The sequence below is a fragment of the Trichechus manatus genome, unplaced genomic scaffold (assembly GCF_000243295.1).
Source record: "Trichechus manatus latirostris isolate Lorelei unplaced genomic scaffold, TriManLat1.0 scaffold00122, whole genome shotgun sequence".
Classification (NCBI taxonomy): Eukaryota; Metazoa; Chordata; class Mammalia; order Sirenia; family Trichechidae; genus Trichechus; species Trichechus manatus.
In genome coordinates this window covers 7,500,404-7,520,451 of record NW_004444058.1, presented here as the reverse complement: position 1 = coordinate 7,520,451, position 20,048 = coordinate 7,500,404, and the positions used below count along the sequence as shown (strand labels likewise).

Genomic DNA, 20,048 nt, shown 5'->3' with positions numbered 1-20,048 from the left:
CTAGTTGGGGGGCACCATGGCAGGAGTGGGTGGGGACTGAGGGCTCAGGTGAGGTCCTAGAGTGCAGGTGTCTTTTTAGCTGTGTTGCTCAAGGAGGTGGGAGTGCAGAGGGAACTGGGGGCCATTGGCTAGGAGGACTGGATGGAAAGGAGATATGATGGCAGGATCCAACCATTTTCAGGAATCTCCTTGGGGTTGGCTGAGACTTGTGGGCCCCCAAATTGAAAGTGATTGAGCTTGGGTTCTAGTGGGGGCCAAGGGGTGGTCTCTTCCAGCTCTGTCTCCCTTGAGTTCAAGGAACTGAGTTAAGACTCAGCTTCCTCATCTAGAAAACGGGGAGAATAATGGTACCTACCTCCCAGGATTGGCTTAAGATTGCGTGCCCACCCTGAGCATGGTGCACAGCATGCCCTGCATGCTCCATACACATTCACTGTTTTATTATTATTGTTACCCGCCACTCAATTTTGGCTCCTCCAGGAGCAGACCCTAATGCAGGGATTAGAGTACAAGTAGTTTATTTGGAGGAGACCCTGGGTGGTGCAGACTGTTAAGTGCTTGACTACCAGCTGTAAGTTTGGTGGTTTGAGTCTACCCAGAGGTGCCTCAGAAGAAAGGCCTGGTGATCTGCTTCCAAAAGGTCACAGCCTTGAAAACGCTATGGAGCATAGTTCTACTCTGACACACATCGCGTTGCCATGAGTCAGAGTTGACTTGACAGCAACTGGTTTTGGAGTCCCCAGGTGGTGCAGATGGTTAAAGCACTTGGCTGCTAACTGAAAGGTTGGTGGTTCGAGTCCAACCAGAGGTGCCTCTGAGGAAAGGCCTGGTGATCTACTTCTGAAAAATCAGCTATTGAAAACCCTGTGGAGCACAGTTCTACTCTGACACATATAGGGTCATCATGAGTTGGAATAAACTCGACAGCAACTAACAGCAACAACAATGGTTTATTTGGGAAGTGGTCACACATAATACAAGTAAAGGAGAAGAGAAGTGAGACAAGAGAAAGGAAGCAGCCAAGAGAGAAAGTTTCAACTATGGGCAGTTGGAGCTTAATCCCTCTGGGGAACCCTGGGAGACAGGATAAAGCATACACCTCAGACTGGTCCCACTGAGAGGAGAGGGAACCGGGGATATTTATCCACCAGCTTCATCAATCATTGGTTGAGAGCTGCTTCCTTAGGAGGTTCTTAATTTCCCAGCACTTCTGGCCAGCTGTGCATGGTTAGAGCAAACCCGCAGGTAGAGAAGCCAGGAGGTATGCCTTGCAAAGGTCAAGGCTGAGGGGGTATGGGCTGGTCATCCACAGCATCTGGGGGTAGGAGAGGTGTCCTTGGTGTCTGGGACTCACATGTATGAGCACCTTCTGTGCATTTGAGCACGTGGGTCCCCATGTCCACGGCGCATGATGTTCCCATCAGCACTGACCCCCCGTCCCGTGACCCTCAGGATGCTGCCCATTGTGGATCACCTGCTGCGCCTGCTGGGGCTCGAGAAGACGACATTCCGTCTGTATGCCATGTCCATGATCCTCCTCTCCCTGCTCTTCTTCCTCTTCCGCCTGCTGCTGCAGTTCCTGCGGGTCTGCTGGCGCTTCTACATCACCTGCCGCCGCCTGCGCTGCTTCCCCCAGCCACCGCGGCGCAACTGGCTGCTGGGCCACCTGGGCATGGTGAGTGTGGGCAGGTGGGATGGGCAGGTCCCAGGTATCCAGTGAGGGTGATGATGGGCCTGCTGGCTTCTGGAACCACAATCGAGAACTCTGGTTGGGGCCATGAGCAGACCCATTTTACAGAATACAAGACTGAGGCTCAGAGAGGGTAAGCAGTTTGCCCAAGGTCACACAGCTGGAATGAGCCAGGACTGACTCCAAAGAGTTCTGTCTGTAATTCCAGATGATCACTGTAGCACCAGCACCTGTGCGGTTTGGGATCTGGGATCCCTGGGGTTACCCCTGTAAATTTTGTTGCTCCATTACCACCCCTCACTGTAACTCTGCTCTCTCTCCCTTTAATGCCACGGTCCCAGGCCAGATCCCTACCCCTTTCCTTGCGTTTCAATTTTTATCTCATGTATATAACACCCCTTATTTGCCAAGTGGGAGCAGTGATGGTTCTGTGGGAGAATGCTCACCCTCCGTGTGGGAGATCTGGCTGGGTTCCATTCCCAGTCAATGCACCTCTTGCAGAGCCACCACCAATCTGTCAGTGGAGGCTTGTGTGTTACTATGATGTTGAACAGGTTTCAGTGGAGCTTCCAGACTAAGGTGGACTAGGAAGAAAGGTCTGGCGATTGACTTTTCAGCCAGTGAAAACCCTGTGGATCCCAGTGGTTCAATCCAAAACCAACCATGGGGATGGCTCAGGACCAGGCAGCATTTCGCTCTGTTGTGCTTGGGGTTGCCATGTTGGGAGCCAACTCCACGGCAGCTAACAACACAACAAGTGCCAAGCATTATTCTACATGCTTTGCAAATATTAACTTATTCAGCTCCAAAACCTCTGCTCATAACTGCCATGCCCTGTGAGGCAAAAGAGCCCCAGGCTCAACATCAGATGGATCTAGGTATAGATCCACCCACAGCAGCTGTGTGACCTTGGGCAAGTCACTTAACCTCTCTGAGCTCCAAAGATTGAACCCATAACATGGGGGAGAATTTATCCCTATTTCATAAGCTGTGAGAATTAGGGGAGAGCTCAGAGAAGAAGGGGCTTAGCTCAGTGCCTGTCCAGTGATAGGGCCTAGCATTTGTTGAATGAATGAATGAACACATGAGTGAATGAATAAACTGACTCCTGTGTATCCTCTGTCAGGCTCAGCTCTGAGCCTGTCCACACTCAAGGGAGAAGGTGGCCTCACCCAGGTCTCATGGTCTCAGGAAGTGCACTGGGCTCACGGGGTCAAAGCTGAACTTCAAAATCTTCTAAGGCCTGGCCACTGTCTCTGGCACCACCATCAAAGCTGTAGAGGGCTTCCTGGAGTAAGGGTATTGGCAATGGAACATGAAAATGATTAGAAGTTCATCTAGTAGAAGACACCCTGAGAAGAGGGCACAGTTTCAGTAAAGGCCGTGGAGGTGGGCAGCTGGAGCCTTGTTACAGGGGCAGGAAGTCTTTCTGAGGGACTACAGGAGGCTGGTGGAATAGGTGAGGTGGTGGGGGTTGGAGTCTAAACGGCCTTGAAGGCCAGGCCAAAGAGCTGGCATTTTCTCTGAATGGCAGTGGGGATCCAGGGAGGACGTGTGAGCAGGGGAGGGACATAGTCTGATTCAAGAATCCCTCTGGGGCCAGGATCGGGGGCAGAGATTAGAGGCAGGTGCCCAGGGAGGAGGCTGAACCATGATCCAGCATTGGGGTGGAGGAGGGATGAGGCTGAGCTGAGTTGAGGGGTGGAAGACAGGAAGGAGATTCAGGCGCAAATGGGCAAAACTTGGGAAGCGGTGGCCCCATGGGAGGAGGGTTGGGGAACTCCTTCCCTCCCAAGCCCCCCATTCTGAGATAATCCCAAATCTTGGGCTTACTTGAAGGGCAGGGAAGATGGCAGGAATGAGGGACTTGGGGGAAGCTGGGGCTGGGTGCCCCCTGACTGCCCTTCTCTTCCTCCACAGTACCTTCCAAATGAGGCAGGACTCCGAGATGAGACAAAGGTGCTGAACGACATGCACCATGCGATCCTTGTGTGGATGGGACCTGTCCTACCGCTGGTGGTGCTGGTGCACCCCGACTATATCAAGCCTGTGTTGGGCGCCTCAGGTAGGCCCACTGGGACCCTGAGCGATGTGTGAGCCCTCAACCCCCAGAGCTCACCGGGTTTCCAGGAAGGGTGAGCTATTTAGAGGAAGTGCCTTTTGAGTAGGGCTCTGAAGTATGAATAGGAGTTCACCAAAGCAGGGATGGCCATCCGGATGTTGGGAACAGCATGAACAAAGGTGTGACAATGTCTAAGAGTTTCAGGAACTTTGAGAGGATGCTTATCTGCCTGGGAGTCGGAGCCAAGTAGGTCTGAATAGGCAATCGTTTGCTCAAGTTTTTAAATGGGTGTTGCTCAATCCCAAGCCATGGCACTTCCATCATTTGGGTTCTGACACTGCAGCCATGGCCCAGGTCTTGGAAGCTCAGCCCACAGCCTTCTTTCATCACTTGGGCTGACCCTGGCTGGTGGGGAGGGAGGAGTGGAAGAATAGTTTCTCCCTTCTGGAGTCCACACCCATCCCAAAACATATGCCTGCCATTGTGTGCTTGGAAGGCTCAGCCTTCAACACCCAGCTCTAGGGACCCTTCTTCCAGGAAGCTTTCCCGGGTCCCCCAGACAGACCATCGCTCCTGCTTCTGAGTTTTTCCATTTTCAGTCCTAACCCTTTCGGGCTAGGTGTGTCTATGTCTGACTCTGCCTTCTCCATAATTGGGACCCCCTTGGTAGTGGGGCTCTGGGTCCTCAACATGACCCAGCAGATGACTGGATACTTCCAGGGGCATTGGGGGACATTTCAGAGAGGAGGGATGGGAAAGAAAGACCTCCAGGAATTTTAAGATCTCTACAAACACAGGTCTGGAGACCACCTTCAAGGCTGGCACTCAGGAGCCATGAGAGAGGAAGGGGCTGCTGTCCTTCCCTTCCCAGCTATGCCCTCACCATGCCTCTTCCCCCACTGCCCATTATTGCGTTTGTGAAGGGATGACTATCCCCACTGAACAAATTCGGAAACCTACACCCCGGGAGAAGTGATTCCTCCAAGGGATGGGTGCCAGGTTGTGGGAAGAGCCCTGGACCCAGCTTTAAGTGGGTTGGGTTTGAATCCTGGCTTCAGTATGTACTTGCTGTGTGACTCTAACAATTCATCTAACCTCTCATGGCCTCAGTTTCTGACTTGTAGAATGAAGCAGTTGTGAAGACTCAATAATATAGTGTGGGTAGTTGCTAAATAAGTGTTTCTCCTCCTCTGCCTTTTTTATGACACTCCTGGGTGGTACAAATGGTTAATGCACTTGGTTGCTAACCAAAAGGTTGGAGGTCTGAGTCCACCCAGGGGCATCTTGGAAGAAAGGCCTGGTGAACTACTTCTGAAACATCAGCCATTGACAACCCTATGGCGCACAGTTCTACTCTGACACACATGGGAGTCACCATGAGTTGGAATCACTTTGACGGCAACTGGTTTACTAGCTTTTTAATAAACTTTTTTCTTTTTCTCCTTCTCCTCTTCCTCCTTCAAGCAGCAGTTCCTGAGCATCATTTTGCACAGTATGGGATTCCAAGGAGACAGAAAGTAGAGTCCCCATTGTGGGTCTGGCACTTAGATGCCCAGGAGACTTGGCTTATTCCTCTCCCCTCCCCCAGGCCAAGCAGGACATCCATGCCTCTCCCTCCCAGAGAAGCATGATGGAGAAATCCAGGAGGGGTGGGTGGAGATGAGTCAGGACAAACACTCTGGAGTGAGGCGTGCTTACCCCAGGCGCTGCCCGCCCTCTCTTCCCGTCCGCGCCCAAGTTACCGCCTTAGTTCCCTAGCGCTGCTGTAACGGAAATACAAGTGAGCGTCTTTAAAGAATAGACATTTATTTTCTCACAGTTTAGGAGACTAGAAATCTGACTAGGGCGTCGGCTCTAGGGGAAGGCTGTCTCTGTCGGCTCTGGAGGAAGGTCCTTGTCTCAGCGTCTCTAACTGGCCACCTTGGAGTTCCTGGGCTTGTAGAATGGTCTGCCTCTCTTGTCTTCAGATAGTGTCGGTCTGCCCCGTGTGTCTGCCTTCTGTGCCCAATCTGCCCTTTTTTGGAGTCCCTGGGTGGCGCAAATGGTTAAGCGCTTGACTACTAGCTGAAAGGTTGTCAGTTCGAATCCATCCAGAGGCACCTTGGAAGAAAGGCCTTGCAATCTGCTTTCGAAAGGTCACAGCCTTGAAAACCCTGTGGAGCACAGTTCTACTCTGCACACATGGGGTTGCCATAGTCGGAATCAACTCCCTGGCAACTAAAAACAACAATTTACTCTTTTATATCTCAAAATTGATTAGTTTAAGACACACCTACACTGATATGGCCTCATCAGCATAACAAAGAAAATGCTATTCCCAAATGGGGTTACATCCACAGGTATGTTGTCGTGTGTCATCCAGTGGAGATTCCGATTTATAGTGACCCTATTGACTAGACGGCGATGGGCTTGATTTTGGTTTTAGTTTTATAGGACAGAAGAAAATCCCCAGTGAGATGGATTGACATAGTGGCTACAACAATAGGCTCAAACATACCAACAATGGTGAGGACGGCACAGGACCAGGCAGCATTTGGTTCTGTTGTATATAGGGTTGCTATGGAGCCCTGATGGTGCAGTGGTTAAGAGCTTGGCTGCTAACCAAAAGGTCAGAAGTTTGAATCCACCAGCTTCCCCTTGGAAACCCTATGGGGCAGTTCTGCTCTGTACTATAGGGTTGCTATGAGTTGGAGTCTACTTGACGGCCGTGGGTTTGGATTTGGTTTTTATGAGTTGGAAGCAATTCGACAGCACCTAACAGCACCAACATAGGAGAGAATAGCTGCCCCATAGAGTTTCCAAAGCTGTAATCTTTATGGAATAGACTGCCACATCTTTCTACTGCAGAGCGGCTGGTGGGTTCGAACTGCTAACTTTTTGGGTAGCAGCCAAGTGCTTAACCACTATGCCACCAGGGCTCTTTATACACAGGTATAGGGTTAGGATTTACAAGACATATTTTGGGGGGGCATAATTCAATCTGTAACATCACCTAACTCCATCCCCTACTGGGGCCACCTGGAGGCTACACGTGAGGGACTTGCTGCTCTGGGCTTGTACCTGGACAGCTGTGTGTCCCTGAGCAAGGCACAGCTTCTCTTTGAGCCTCAGTTTCTCCATCTGCAAATGGGCATTTGGAATACGGAGTGCTAGTGGGAGAAAGTAGCTCAAATGCTTTCCAGAGAAGATGCATGATATCTAAGCATCTAATTATAGCTTGTTTTTATGCATTCATTTGTCACTAACACAGGCCTGCCGTGAGCTGGGGACCCAGATATTCATCTCACAAGTTCTTGACACCAGTAACCAGTCATTATAGTAATAAACATAGCCAAGAGTTGGCTATGTGCCCAAATATTAAGTGAGTACCTACCATGTGCCAAGGAGTCCCTGGGTGGCACAAATGGTTAAGTGCTCGACTATTAACCGAAAGGTTGGTGGTTCACGTTCAACCAGAGGCACCTTGGAAGAAAGGCCTGGCAATCTGCTTCTGAAAGGTCACAGCCATTGAAAATCCTATGGAATGCAGTTGTACTCTGACACACATGGGGTCGCCATGAGTTGAGGTTAACTTGACATCAACTGGTTTTTTTTTGGTTACCATGTACCAGGCACACATTAGCTCGTTTAGTCTTTACAGGAATGCAGGGTGAGACAGGGTTGTTGTATTTCCCCCTTGGGCAGATGGGGAAACAAAAGGACAGGGTAGTAACGTGCCCAAGTTTACCCAACTAGTTAGTGCCAAAGCCGGGATTTGAACCCAGATCTGCTGGCCCAGAGTCCAAGCTCTCAGCTGCAGTGATATGCAGCTTCCAGGGCAATAGCTGCTCCAGGCTGGATGGTGTGGGGACTTGTCTTACATAGTCTCCCCCAAGGAAGGTGTGACTGTCCTCTTTTTACTGAAGGGACACTGTTGGGACAGGCAGCCTGGACACAGACTCCTGCATCGAGTGGTCAGGGCTGAAGTGGAGGAGGGATCTGGAGATGGGAGAGCCAGGGTTCAGCTGGGGAGGCATCAGTGAAAATGGGCCTCCAAGGATGCATAGGAGTTTGCCAGGTGAGAAGCCCCACGTGGAGGTTTGTTTTCTTGGGGTGACTAGAAGGTCCCTATGTTGTGCAAATGGTTTGTGCTTGACTACTAGCCTAAAGGTTGGTGGTTCAAACTCACCCAGAGATGCCATGGAAGAAAGATATGCTTCCATGAAGATTAAAAAAAAACAAGACAAAAACAAAGCCCAAACCCATTGCCATCGAGTTGATTATGACTCCTAGTGACCCTATACGACAGTGTAGAACTGCCCTATAGGGTTTCCAAGGAGCGGCTGGTTGATTTGAACTGCCGAACTTTAGGTTAGCAGCTGTAGCTCTTAACCACTGCACCAGATTACAGCCAAGAAAACCCCATAGAGCAGTTCTACTGTGTAACACATGAGGTTACCATGAGTTGGAATCAATGGCAGTGGGTTTATTTTTTTATGCCAGGTGTAATAGGGAGTCATGGGAGGTGTTTGAGCAGGGCAGCCATTGGTCAGCTCTATATCTCAGAAAGAACTTTGAGGGGCCTGGGCTAGAGTCCAGGGCCCAGGGAGAAGAGGAGTAATGGACACCCACTGTCCTCTCCAATGCCACCTCTTCAGGAAGCTTGCCCTGACTTCTAGCAACCCTTTCCCTTTGCCTCCATTAAATAATTACAGGGTGTGGCTCTGCTTCCCTATCCCACCCCACCTGGGAGTTCCTCAAGGGCAGGGCCTGGAAATGAGTAATCTGGGAGCCCAGCATCGCTCAGCAGGGATTGGGTGCAGTAGGACATCAGAAGAGGTATGTTGAATGCGACAAGGAGTGGCCAGATGACTGAGCACAGTTGGCCAATTCCTGGGAGTGTGTGTACGTGGCTGAGTAATATCATAGAGAAAAATGACATCACTTGAGTTTCAGGTATTTCCTCTCTAGGCCCCTGCCCACTAAATCTGTTCATTGCATAGAAGGGGAGTTCACTCACCCATCCTTCATCCGACCGTCCGTCCATCCATCCATCCATCATCCATCCATCTCTCCATCCATCCACCCTTCCATCCATCTATCTCTTAATCCATCCATCTCTCCATCCATCCTTCCCTCCATCCATCCATCTCTACAACCTTCCATCAATCCATCCATCCATCATCTATCCATCCACCCCTCTACCCATCCATTTCTTAATCCATCCATCTCTTCACCCATCCATCCATCCCTCCATCCATTCATCCATTTATTCTTTCATTTGTCTGTCCTTTGAATGATACATTCATTCAATAAAAATCTATTTAGCACTAACATAGAAGTGATTATTGTGGTCCGTACCCTCAAGGGACTTATAACTGGATGGATTTTCTCTGGAGCAATCACTGGGAGAGGAGGCGGCACCCAAGCTGAGACCAGAAGGAGGAGGGAAGAGTGTTTGAGGCAGAGAGAGCAGCTGGTGGAAAAGGTCAGAGCAGAGAGAGAACATGGCTTGTTTGAGGAACTGAGAAAAGTTTTGTGATGTTAGAATGTCAAGTGTTAGTGGGGTAGAGGACAGAAGCATCTTGAGAGAAGTTTGGACAGGGGCAGATCATCTAGGGCTTTGAAAGATAAGCTGAGAAGCTGGTACTTGAGAATAAGGGAGAGCTATGGAGTGCATATGAGCAGGGAGGGCCATGGTCAGATCTGAGAGTCAGATAAGATCCCTCCAGGCCAGCGTGAAGACAGCCTGGAGATGGTGAGGCTGGAGGCTGAAGGCTGGGGACACAGGAGGTGTAATTCACATGGGGGAAGCAGAGGCTTGAGCTGGCAGAAAAGAGAGGGGTGGAATAAGGGAAGACTCAGGGGAGGAAGGCCATTCTGGGTCCAGAGCACAACTTGGGTAAAGGTTTGGAGGTGAGAGGCAGCAAATAATGAGAATGGGACTATCTGGTGTGTGTTGAAAGATTAGATATGGAGGCAGACAGGGGTTAGATGGGGAAGGGCCTTTTTTACAAGGGCAGTAGGGAGCCTTGGGAGGTGTTTTGAGCAGGGGAGGCTCATGATCAGATCAGCATGTTAGAAGGATCTTTCTGGGGCAGGTGTGGACTGGAAGGGTGGGGTGGGAGGTAATAGCCCAGAGAGGAGGCCAAAGGAGGTCACAAGCAGAGGTCCAGGGTCAGAACCCTGATTTGAGTCATTACTGCCTTCTCCCTCTCCACAGCGGCCATTGCTCCCAAGGATGACCTTTTCTATGGCTTCCTGAAACCATGGCTGGGTGAGTGAGGACTGGGTGGGCTGGGGCTTCAGAGAAGATGGGGGCAGGGTGTGGAGTTCCTTGGAGGGCTTCCAAGGCCACAGGGGCCCCTGACTTCAGTCTTCTGGGTCCAGGGGATGGGCTGCTGCTCAGCAAAGGTGACAAGTGGAGCCGCCACCGCCGTCTGCTTACGCCTGCCTTCCACTTTGACATCCTGAAGCCCTACATGAAGATCTTCAACCAGTGCACGGATACCATGCATGTGAGTTCCAGGTCTCGTGGGGAGAGGGTGGCCCAGGAGCAAGACTGGACCAGGCTCCCCCACTCAAGGGCAAGCCGTGTGATGCCAGGGAGCCTCACTTCCTTTATCTATAAAGTGGGCTTGTTGTGGGGATGCTGCTGGGTCATTGTCAGCTGGGCTCACAGTCAGGGGTCTCCATGTCTGTTCCCCATGGTATCTCTCTCTTCCAGGCCAAATGGCGGCGCCAGGCAGAGGGCTCAGTGGTCTCTCTCAACATGTTTGAGCATGTCAGCCTCATGACCTTGGACAGCCTTCAGAAATGTGTCTTCAGCTACAACAGTAACTGCCAGGAGTGAGTGTGCTTCCTTTGGGAAGATGGAGCCAGCTGCCCTGGGGCAAGGAGGTGGGAGGATGAAGAAAACTCCCAGGTGTTACACAACCCTGGGCTACTGGTATTCCAGCTCTGCCACTTACAGGGTGACATCACCTCTCTGAGCCTCAGTTTTTTAATCTGAAAAATGAGTGTTATCATTCCTTCCTGGTAGAGATTACGGAGAGTTAAATGAGATAGTGTTCTTGGTACATAGTAGGTGCTCAGTAAATACAAGTGTCCCTCATTCCTCCATGAAGACGGTGTGACCTTTAGAAAGTGTCTGGTCACTCTCTGAGCCTTAATTTCCTTATCCAAAAAATGGGCACCATCATTCCTTCTCCATAGACATTATGGGAGAGTTAAACGAAATAATATGTGAATGGCTTGGCACGTAGTAGGCGCTCAGTAAATGCAAGTTTCCCTCATTCCTCCATGAAGACAGTGTGGTCTTGGGAAAGTGTCCCCCCACCCCATCTCTGAGCTTCAGTTTCCTTGTTTGTCAAACGCGGGTGATAATCCCTGACTCTCAGAGTTGCTTTGAGGATAACGTGATGTAACAATCCTCTAGCCCATGTGTATGTTCCGTGAGTGTGCTGAATGAATGAATACAATAACCATTGTTTGGATTCATTCATTAATTCATCAAATGTTCATTGTGCACCTACTATGTGCAGGGTACTGTGCTAGATGCTGGGCATATGCTGGGGAGCATAGACTAAGTTCCAGCCCCATAGCCCATACAGTCTAAGAGGGGATATAAGAAAGAAGGCAGATAATGAATATAATGAATGTTAAGTTCATAGCGCATAGTAGATTCTCAATAACAAGACTGACTTTATTATTCTAGACCTTGTAGGGGCATACATCAGTTGGGTAAAGCAGAAATGGACTCAGTCAGTAATTAATTCATTTATTTATGCATTCAAGAAATATTTACTGAGTGCCTACTATGTGCCAGCATTGGACTATGTCCTGGGAATACAGTAATCAGCAAGACAAAGAAGGTCTTGCTTTTCTGGAACTTACATTTAGGTGTGGAGACAAACAGTAACCATGACCAAGTAAATAAACAAGAAAATGACTGACTGTGATGCGTGAAGGCACCAACTATGCTTCAGTACCAAGGACAGATCCCTGCAACCCCACCCTAGCAATTTAGTTTTTTTAATAACAGTTTTATTGAGGTATAATTCACATACTATACAAATTACCCATTGAAAGTATACAATTCAATGGTTTTTTCAAGTATATTCATGGAAGTATGCAACCATCACCATAATCAATTTTAGAATTTTTTCATCATCTTCAAAAGAAACCCATATTCTTTAGCAGTCACCCCCCATTATTCCCATCCCCCTCATTCCTAGGCAACCACTAATCTACTTTCTGTCTCTCTGGATTTGTCTACTCTGGACATTTCAATTAAATAGAATCATATAATCTGTAGTCTTTTGTGACTGGCTTCTTTCACTCAGCATAATGTTTTTAAGGTTCATCCATATTGTAGCAGTACTTCATTCCTTTTTATGGCTGAATAATATTCCATTGTATAGATATATACCTTATTTTATTTGTCCATTCATTAGTTGATGGACATTTGGGTGTTTCCACCTTTTGGCTACTATGAATAATGCTGCTATGAACATTTGTGTACAAGTTTTTGTGTGGACATCTTTTCATTTCTCTTGGGTATATATGTAGGAGTGGAATTGTTGGGTCATTTGGTAACTCTATGTTTAACCTTTTAAGGAGCTTTTTTCCAAAGTGGCTGCACCATTTTACATTCCCACCAACAATGCATGGGGGTTCCAGTTTCTCCACATCCTTGCCAACACTTGTTATTATCTAACTTTTTGATTCTAGCCATCCTAGTGGGTGTGAAGTGGTATCTCATTGTGGTTTTGATTTTCATTTTTCCTGATAGTTAATAATGTTGAGCATTTTTTCATGTACTTATTGGCCCTTTGTATATCTTCTTTGGAGAAATGTCTATTCAGATTTTTTGCCTATTTTTTAATAGTATTATTTATCTTTTTATCGTTGAGTTATAGGAGTTCTTTATATATTCTAGTCCCTTATCAGATATATGGTTTGCAAATACAGCAAAACTTGTGAAAGTAGGAACTTGTGTAAGGTGGAAACTTGTCAGAGAAAGAAAACTCAAATATTTTCCACTAATAGAGAGTGAGAAAAAGAGGTAAGACTACACCCTGTCAAAGATGGAAAACTTGTGAGACTCAGAACAAGGCAGTCTCATAGAGTTCTGGCTCTCACAGGTTTCATTGTATTTTCTCCCATCCAGCAGGTTGTAGCAATTTAGCTTTACTGATGCTATGTCTATGCTGGCAGTCCTTGCCCTTTCTGAGTCTGTCACCTACCTAATGGGAAGAAGAAGTTACCTTTGCCAAGTCGTGGGTCTGGCTGGGCTGGGGCCGGGGGTGGTCCAGTACTCATGGCCCTTCTTCTCTTTGGCAGGAAGATGAGTGATTATATCTCGGCCATCATTGAGCTAAGTGCCCTGGTGGTTCGACGCCAGTATCGTCTGCACCACTACTTCGATTTCATCTACTACCTCACAGCAGATGGGCGGCGTTTCTGGCAGGCCTGTGACACTGTGCACCACTTCACCACCGAGGTCATCCAGAAGCGGCGGCAGGCTCTGCGCAAGCAGGGAGCTGAGGCCTGGCTGAAGGCCAAGCAGGGCAAGACCTTGGACTTCATCGATGTGCTCCTCCTGGCCAAGGTGAGTCTGGGCCTTGGAGGGTGGAGCCCCGCCAAGGCCAACCTCCCCATAAATTCAGCACCAACTGCATACAAGGTTCAGTGTTAAAATTAACATAGACATAGGATGGAGTCAGATGCAAAACGCGTAAGACTTACAAAGATGTAATCCAAGACCCTGAAGAAAGATGACACTTAAAGAGGTATACTAGTTGTCTCGAGTTGACTCTGACTTATGGCGACCCCATGTGTGTAAGAGTAGCACTGCGCTCCATAGGGTTTTCTTTTAGTTTTTTTCCAAATTGTATTGGAAGAAAATATACATAACAAAACATATACCATCTCAGCAATTCCTGCATATACAATTCAGTGACACTGATTACATTCTTCAAGCTTTACAGCCATTCTTGCTATCTTTTCCAAATCATTCCACCACCATTGATAGAAACTCAGTGCCCACTAAGCAAAAATTCCCCCTTTCTCTCTCCCACCCACACCTGGTAACCACTAATCATCTTTGGTTTCTACATATTTGGTTATTTCATAGAAGTGAGATCATACAGTATTTGTCCTTTTGCGACTGACTTATTTTACTCAGCATGATGTCTTCAAGGTTCATCCATGTGTGGCATGCTCCACAAAGTTTTCCATGGCTGACTTTTTGGAAGTAGATTGCCAAGGCTTTCTTCCAAGGTGCCTCTGCATGAACTCTAATTTCCAGCCTTTTAGTTAGCAGCCGAGTATGTTAACCATTTGAACCACCCAGGGACAGAGTCACCTATTAGTGGTGCTTCTGTGGACTGGTTGAGCAGCGCTTGGGTTCTTGATTTGGATAGTCATGGATTCGAATCCTGATTCTGCCACTTAATGGATATTTGATCTTGGTCCTGTTACTCCTCTCTCTAAGCCTCAGGTTCCGCATTTATAGCCTGATGATAGTAAGCCCCTCACAAGATGTCAGGTACTCAGCACGATACTTGGTGTTAGGAGCTGCTCAAGAGATGTGAACTCCTTTCTTCTCTTCACTTTTTACTCTTCCACCTTCTTTCCATCTTTCCTGGACAAGCTGCATACCTCTACCTGTCCAGACTATTTCCCCAACAAAGCTTGGCTTCAGAGAGGCAGGGGGCTGTATCTGACTTTGGAGGAGCCCCTAGGATGCAGAGGGTGGGGTGAGGTGGGCTGAGTATCCTCTACCTCATTCTTCATTTCATCATCCTTCATTCCAGGATGAAGATGGGAAGGAACTGTCTGATGAGGACATCCGATCTGAGGCTGACACCTTCATGTTTGAGGGTGAGGATGTGCAGGGAGGGACACCATTGTCGGAAGATAGCACTTGTGCTGTCTCTGGGCAGTCTCTATTCAACACTGTATCTTCCTGCAGGTCATGACACAACCTCCAGTGGGCTCTCGTGGGTGCTGTTCAACTTGGCGAAGTACCCAGAGTACCAGGAAAAGTGCCGGGAGGAGATTCAGAACGTCCTGAGAGGCCGGGAGCTGGATGAGCTGGACTGGTCAGTTGGGGTCAGGCGGGTGATGGGGAAAGGCTCTGCTCTACCACATATTGACTGTGTGACCTTTGACAAGTCACTTCAGTTTCTTAAGCTTCTAATTCTTTAATTCTAAAATGAGGATAATAATAATGCATATTAAAAAAAAAAAAAAACTAAACCCAACCCGTTGCCGTTGACTTGATTCATGGTAATCCCATGTGTTACAGAGTAGAACTGTGCTCCATAGGGTTTTCTTGGCTGGATCATCAACTAACAGTTATGATTAATCCAATTTGGTACCCTGAACTTCAAAGGAAGATAATTATTAATATTAGAATAATAGACTAAGTAGATATAGAATAATAATAGAATAGTAAATAGTAGAATGAGTAAATAATTAGTAAGTAATGAAAAAGGAAGACCATAGAAGAAAGATGCATTCGAACTGTGGTGTTGGTGAAGAATATTGAATATACCATGGACTGCCAGAAGAACAAACAAATCAATCTTAGGAGAAATTCAACCACAACGCTCCTTAAAAGCGAGATGGCAAGACTTCAGTTCACTTACTTTGGACACATCATCAGGAAGGACCCGTTGCTAGAAAAGGACTCATGGCAACCCCATGTGTTACAGAGTAAAACTACTCCATGGGATTTTCTTGGCTGTAACCTTTATGGAAGCAGATAGCCAGGCCTTTTCTTCCGCGGTTCTGGGCAGATTCGAACCACCTACCTTTAGGCTAGTAGTCAAGCACTTAACCATTTGCACCACCCAGGGTTAGGAGTTAACACATATCTGAGGAGGGGGACACAATTTAATCCATAACACTGAGTGTTACTGGGTTATGCACAGGGCAACTGCAAATGATGGAAGTTGGAGTCCAGATGAGATCCTGAGCATGTAATGGAGCAGAGCCTTAGAGGGTGGATTGTGAGAGACCTTGAATGCCAGGTTGAGGCACTTGAATTTGATATTGAGGGCAGTAAGGAGCCACCAGAGGTATTTGAGCTGAGGTTGCGTGTTCAGCTGCTCCTGAGTTTGTGTGCGTGTTTGAGGTGGGAGTGTCGCCATGGCCTGGTCTCAAGTCACAGCCCCTTCTCCCCAGGGATGACCTGACCCAGCTGCCCTTCATCACTATGTGCATCAAAGAAAGTCTCCGTCAGTTCCCGCCCGTGACCCTTGTCTCCCGCCGCTGCACGGAAGACGTCAAGCTCCCAGATGGGCACATCATCCCCAAAGGTGCACCGTCCCCATAGATGGGGCAGCTCACTGTGTACCCCTGGGGTGGTGGGAGACCCACTTGTGTGTGGGGAGGAGAGACAGAAGTAGATGAGTCCAAGTGGAAAGGAAGGAGTGGGGGTGGTGGGGTTGGTCTCTGTGAGGGAACAGGCAGGGAAGGTTGGTTTGGTTCAGTTGCTGGGTATCTGCTGGGGATTGAGCCCTGCCCTGGGTGATGTGGCCATCTAGAGAGGCCTTGTGTATGGCCCAGTCTTGGGGAGAGACAGCAGGGCACAGGCACCCCCAGTCACATGGGTCAGGGGTGGGCTAAAGGGAGGGATAGGAATTGGGCACCCCCAAATATGGAGCAATGGCTCTATCTGGGGAGGAATGCAGGGTGGGATGCCTGGTGGAGGGAACGTGGGAGGGGAGCCTAGGAGATTGAAAGTGAAAGAGCATGTTTATGGAGTGGATCCTCAGGGATTGTGAAAAGCCTTAAGTGCCAGGTTGAGGCACCTGAACTTGATTTTAAGGGCAGTAGGGAGCCATGGGAGGTGTTTAAGCTGAGCAGGAACAATGTCAGATCTGTGAGGGACGAATATCCCTGTAGCGCCAGCATGGCAGCTGGAAAGAAAGCAGAAGGTGACAAGGACCTCGTAGGGAGAGGGAGGAGGGTGGATGAGGTAGCAGAATTTTTTTCAGGGAAGGATGGACAAGAAGTAGTGGCAGGTGGGTCATCGGAAGGCCCTGGCTCACTTCAGCCCCACTGACCCCACCTCTCACCGCAGGAATCATCTGCCTGGTCAGCATCTATGGGACCCACCACAACCCCTTAGTGTGGCCGGACTACAAGGTGAGTAAGCTCCAACCTTTCCTGCCCTCAGCTCTTTCCTTGGTCCAGGAGGCAGCGGGGCCTCCGCTCCTCTGCCCCAGCAAGCCAGGGCTGGGGCGCAGCTTGAGCACCCCTACTTACTCACACCACTCATTGCTAACTCGTCTGGTCAATATGTATGTATTGAGCACCTATCCTGTGCCAGACCTTGAGCTGGATACTGAGTATGACGAAATGACCAGGCCAGATACTGTTGTTGTCCTCAGGGAACTCACTGTGTTGCACAGGGAAGACATTGAGCAAGTAAATAAAAATGATTGTTTTGGATATTGATAAATGCAACAGAGGAAATAAATAAAAACTGCGGTGGGGTGGCACTTTAGTTCAGATGGTTAGGAAAAGCCTTGACAGAGAAGAGCTGTTTGAGCTGAGACCGGAAGGGTGTGAAGAGCAAGGGGAAGGGCATCCCAGGTGGAGGAAATGGCAAGTGCAAAGGCCCTGAGGTAGGAATAAGCCTGCCATGCTTGAAGGACAGGAAGAGGCCAGATTGTAGTGAGTGGGTGGAATGGAGGAGGAGGGCAGGGCCCACAATATGCTGGCATATAGCTGGGTAAGGTGCTTGGAGTTGATTCTGGGGTGATGAGGAGCTCACCCACACAGGCATTCACCTCCTGCTCAGCTTCCAGGTTCTCTGCATCCAGCTGGGCTGGCCCCAGAGGCTGAGGGAGGAGGTCAGGCTGGGATGGTGGAACCAGCCCCCAGCCCCACCCCTCATCTCTTCCTGCCCCCAGGTGTACAACCCCTACCGCTTTGACCCGGACAACCCGCAGCAGCGCTCACCGTTGGCGTATGTGCCCTTCTCTGCGGGACCCAGGTAACGCCTCCACTTTCCCCATCCCAGCCAGGTGTAGGAGGAACCCCGAGACGGGGCGGGGGGGGGGCGGTGAGGGGGAGTGAGGAGGGGTCAGGGATGAGCCCATCAGGAACAGAGACCACGCCCCATTCAGGGGTTCTGGCTCTCACTCTGCACCCTCAATGTCTCAATGTACTGGAAGCCCCCAAGGCAGACTCTGCAATAGCAGCGCCCGGTACTGAGCGCCTACTGTGTGCTAGACCCTCAGTTCTGGGCTTCTCTGTTCCCAGTAGCTCTGTAATAGGGAGCACCAGGATTTGAACTCCAGACCCCCAGATCACATTTATTTAGGGAGAAACCCTAGTGGTGTAATGGTTAAGAGTTATGGCTGCTAACCAAAGGGTCAGCAGTTCCAATCCACCAGCCGCTCCTTGGAAACCCTATGGGACACTTCTACTCTGTCCCATAGGGTCGCTATGAGTTGGAATCGACTGGACGGCAACGGGTTTGGTTTGTTTGGTTTTGGGGGTATGGTGGTTAAGCTCTTGGCTGCTAACCAAAAAGGTGGGTGGTTGGAACCCACCAGGCTTCCAGGGGAGAAAGATGTGGCAGTCTGCTTCCCTAAAGATTACAGCCTTGGAAATCCTATGCGGCGGTTCTATTCTGTCCTATAGGGTCGCTAAGAGTCGGAATGGATTGGATGGCAAAGGGTTTGGTTTGGGGATTCCATTTTCACCCTCATCCAGCCCAGGATGGGAATGCGAGGCCCTCACAGTTTGGGAAATGAGGCCTGAGCCCTGGGTCTTCGATCTTCCAGGAACTGCATCGGACAGAGCTTCGCCATGGCTGAGATGCGCGTGGTGGTAGCGCTGACGCTACTGCGCTTCCGCCTGAGCGTGGACCGAACGCGCAAGGTGCGGCGGAAGCCCGAACTCATCCTGCGCACCGAGAACGGCATCTGGCTGAACGTGGAGCCGCTGCCTCCATGGGCCTGAGTGCGGGCCCTGGGCCCTGGGGTCAGGCTCGGCCCATAGAGGCTCAGGCCCTGCCCTGAGGGTCCAGGCCCCGCCCCTGGAGGACTAGGCTCCACCATTGAGCAGCCTGTTGGTACAGGCCACGCCCCTGAAGGCAAGACTGCGTCCCCTGAGGGCCTAGGCCTGCCGCCTGAGAGCGCAGACTATGCCTTTTGAAGTCCATGCTCCGCCCCTGGAGGACCAGGCTCCACTTTGAGAAGCCTGATGGTGCAGGCCGTGCCTCTGAAGGCAAGACTCCGTCTCTTGAGGGCCTGACCCTACCCCCTGAGTTCCAGTTCCTGTCCTCAGGAGTTTGAGGGACCAGGCTCGGCCCCACCCCTCGGCCCAGGCCCCACCGCCAGGATCATGAGGATTCAGGTCCGTCTCAGACGCTAGAAGCTAAGGTCACGCCCCAGCGGGTGTAGGGTCCCAGGTCCCGCTCATTGAACCTTCCCAGGATCTAAGCCCCGCCTCTTGGATTCAAATTCCGCCCGGGCGGACACCGGGCTTGCTTCTAAATTCAGGACTTGGGAGCTGGACCAGGTAGTCAGAGCCCTCGCCCTGGATCTCATCGTCCTCCCGGGGGAGTGGGCTACCTCCCAGAGCTCAGTATGTTTTCTTCTGTTGTTCTTTCGTAAATACAGTCCCTTGCAACCCCTTTCCTTCCTTTCTTGCTTAAGGGCCCTCCTCTGAGTGTTCTGAGTTTTGTGGAATAAAAGCAAGAGATGCGTCTAGCCGAGCCAGACGCTTACCCCTCCTGAGAGGGGCTCTGCGTCATGCGGAAGCTGTAGGGTGAAGCTGTGGCGTAGGAGTCTGGGGAGACATTTGTCTTTGCATATTAACTCAGACTTTTAGAAACAGTTCATGCAATTATTTATTCCATCAACAGACCACCTATTAGTTAAGCGTCTCCTGGCACTGGGCAGGCTTGCTGATGGGTCACATGTGGGGTCTGGGAGAAAGGAGGGGACTCCAGGTTTGGGTCTGAGCGCCTACGAGGATGGCACTGCTATGAACTTAGGTGGAGAGCATTGATTGGAGTTAGTTGCTTTTTGAGGGGTGGGATCAGGATCTCAGTTTTGGCCAGAGGGGTTGGAGATGGCCCTGGGAACCCCACTTGGAGATGTCAAGTGGGCAGATGAATGGACAGGTCTGGAGTTTGGGAAGGAATTCCGAACTAGGGATGTTCATGTGGGATGCACAGTATTTGTTGTTGTTGTCAACTGGCATCAAGTCGGCTCTGACTCATGGCTACCTCAGGCACAGCGGAGTGAAACGCTGCCCAGTCCTGCGTTGTCATGATCGTTGGTG

The 20,048-nt window shown here is 49.8% G+C and overlaps 1 protein-coding gene across 1 annotated transcript; it reads left to right on the top strand.

Annotated features, from left to right (window-relative positions):
* Positions 1–1,453: 1,453 nt before the first annotated feature.
* Positions 1,454–18,719, top strand: LOC101357406 (cytochrome P450 4F22). Its single transcript, XM_004384522.1, has 12 exons — positions 1,454–1,675; positions 3,611–3,755; positions 9,955–10,008; positions 10,122–10,249; positions 10,459–10,580; positions 13,077–13,344; positions 14,552–14,618; positions 14,710–14,839; positions 15,927–16,060; positions 16,828–16,892; positions 17,663–17,745; positions 18,542–18,719. Exons 1-12 carry the CDS (start codon positions 1,454–1,456, stop codon positions 18,717–18,719), a joined length of 1,596 nt encoding a protein of 531 aa, XP_004384579.1.
* The last annotated feature ends 1,329 nt before the right edge of the window (positions 18,720–20,048 follow it).

What these genes read in the sequence shown, in the direction of transcription:
- LOC101357406 (XM_004384522.1), top strand. Translation starts at nt 1,454, where the DNA reads ATGCTGCCCATTGTGGATCACCTGCTGCGCCTGCTGGGGCTCGAGAAG. An exon ending in CTTCCTGAAACCATGGCTGG is followed by an intron (nt 10,009 to 10,121) that starts GTGAGTGAGGAC and finishes TTCTGGGTCCAG; the next exon opens with GGGATGGGCTGCTGCTCAGC. An exon ending in TACAACAGTAACTGCCAGGA is followed by an intron (nt 10,581 to 13,076) that starts GTGAGTGTGCTT and finishes TCTCTTTGGCAG; the next exon opens with GAAGATGAGTGATTATATCT.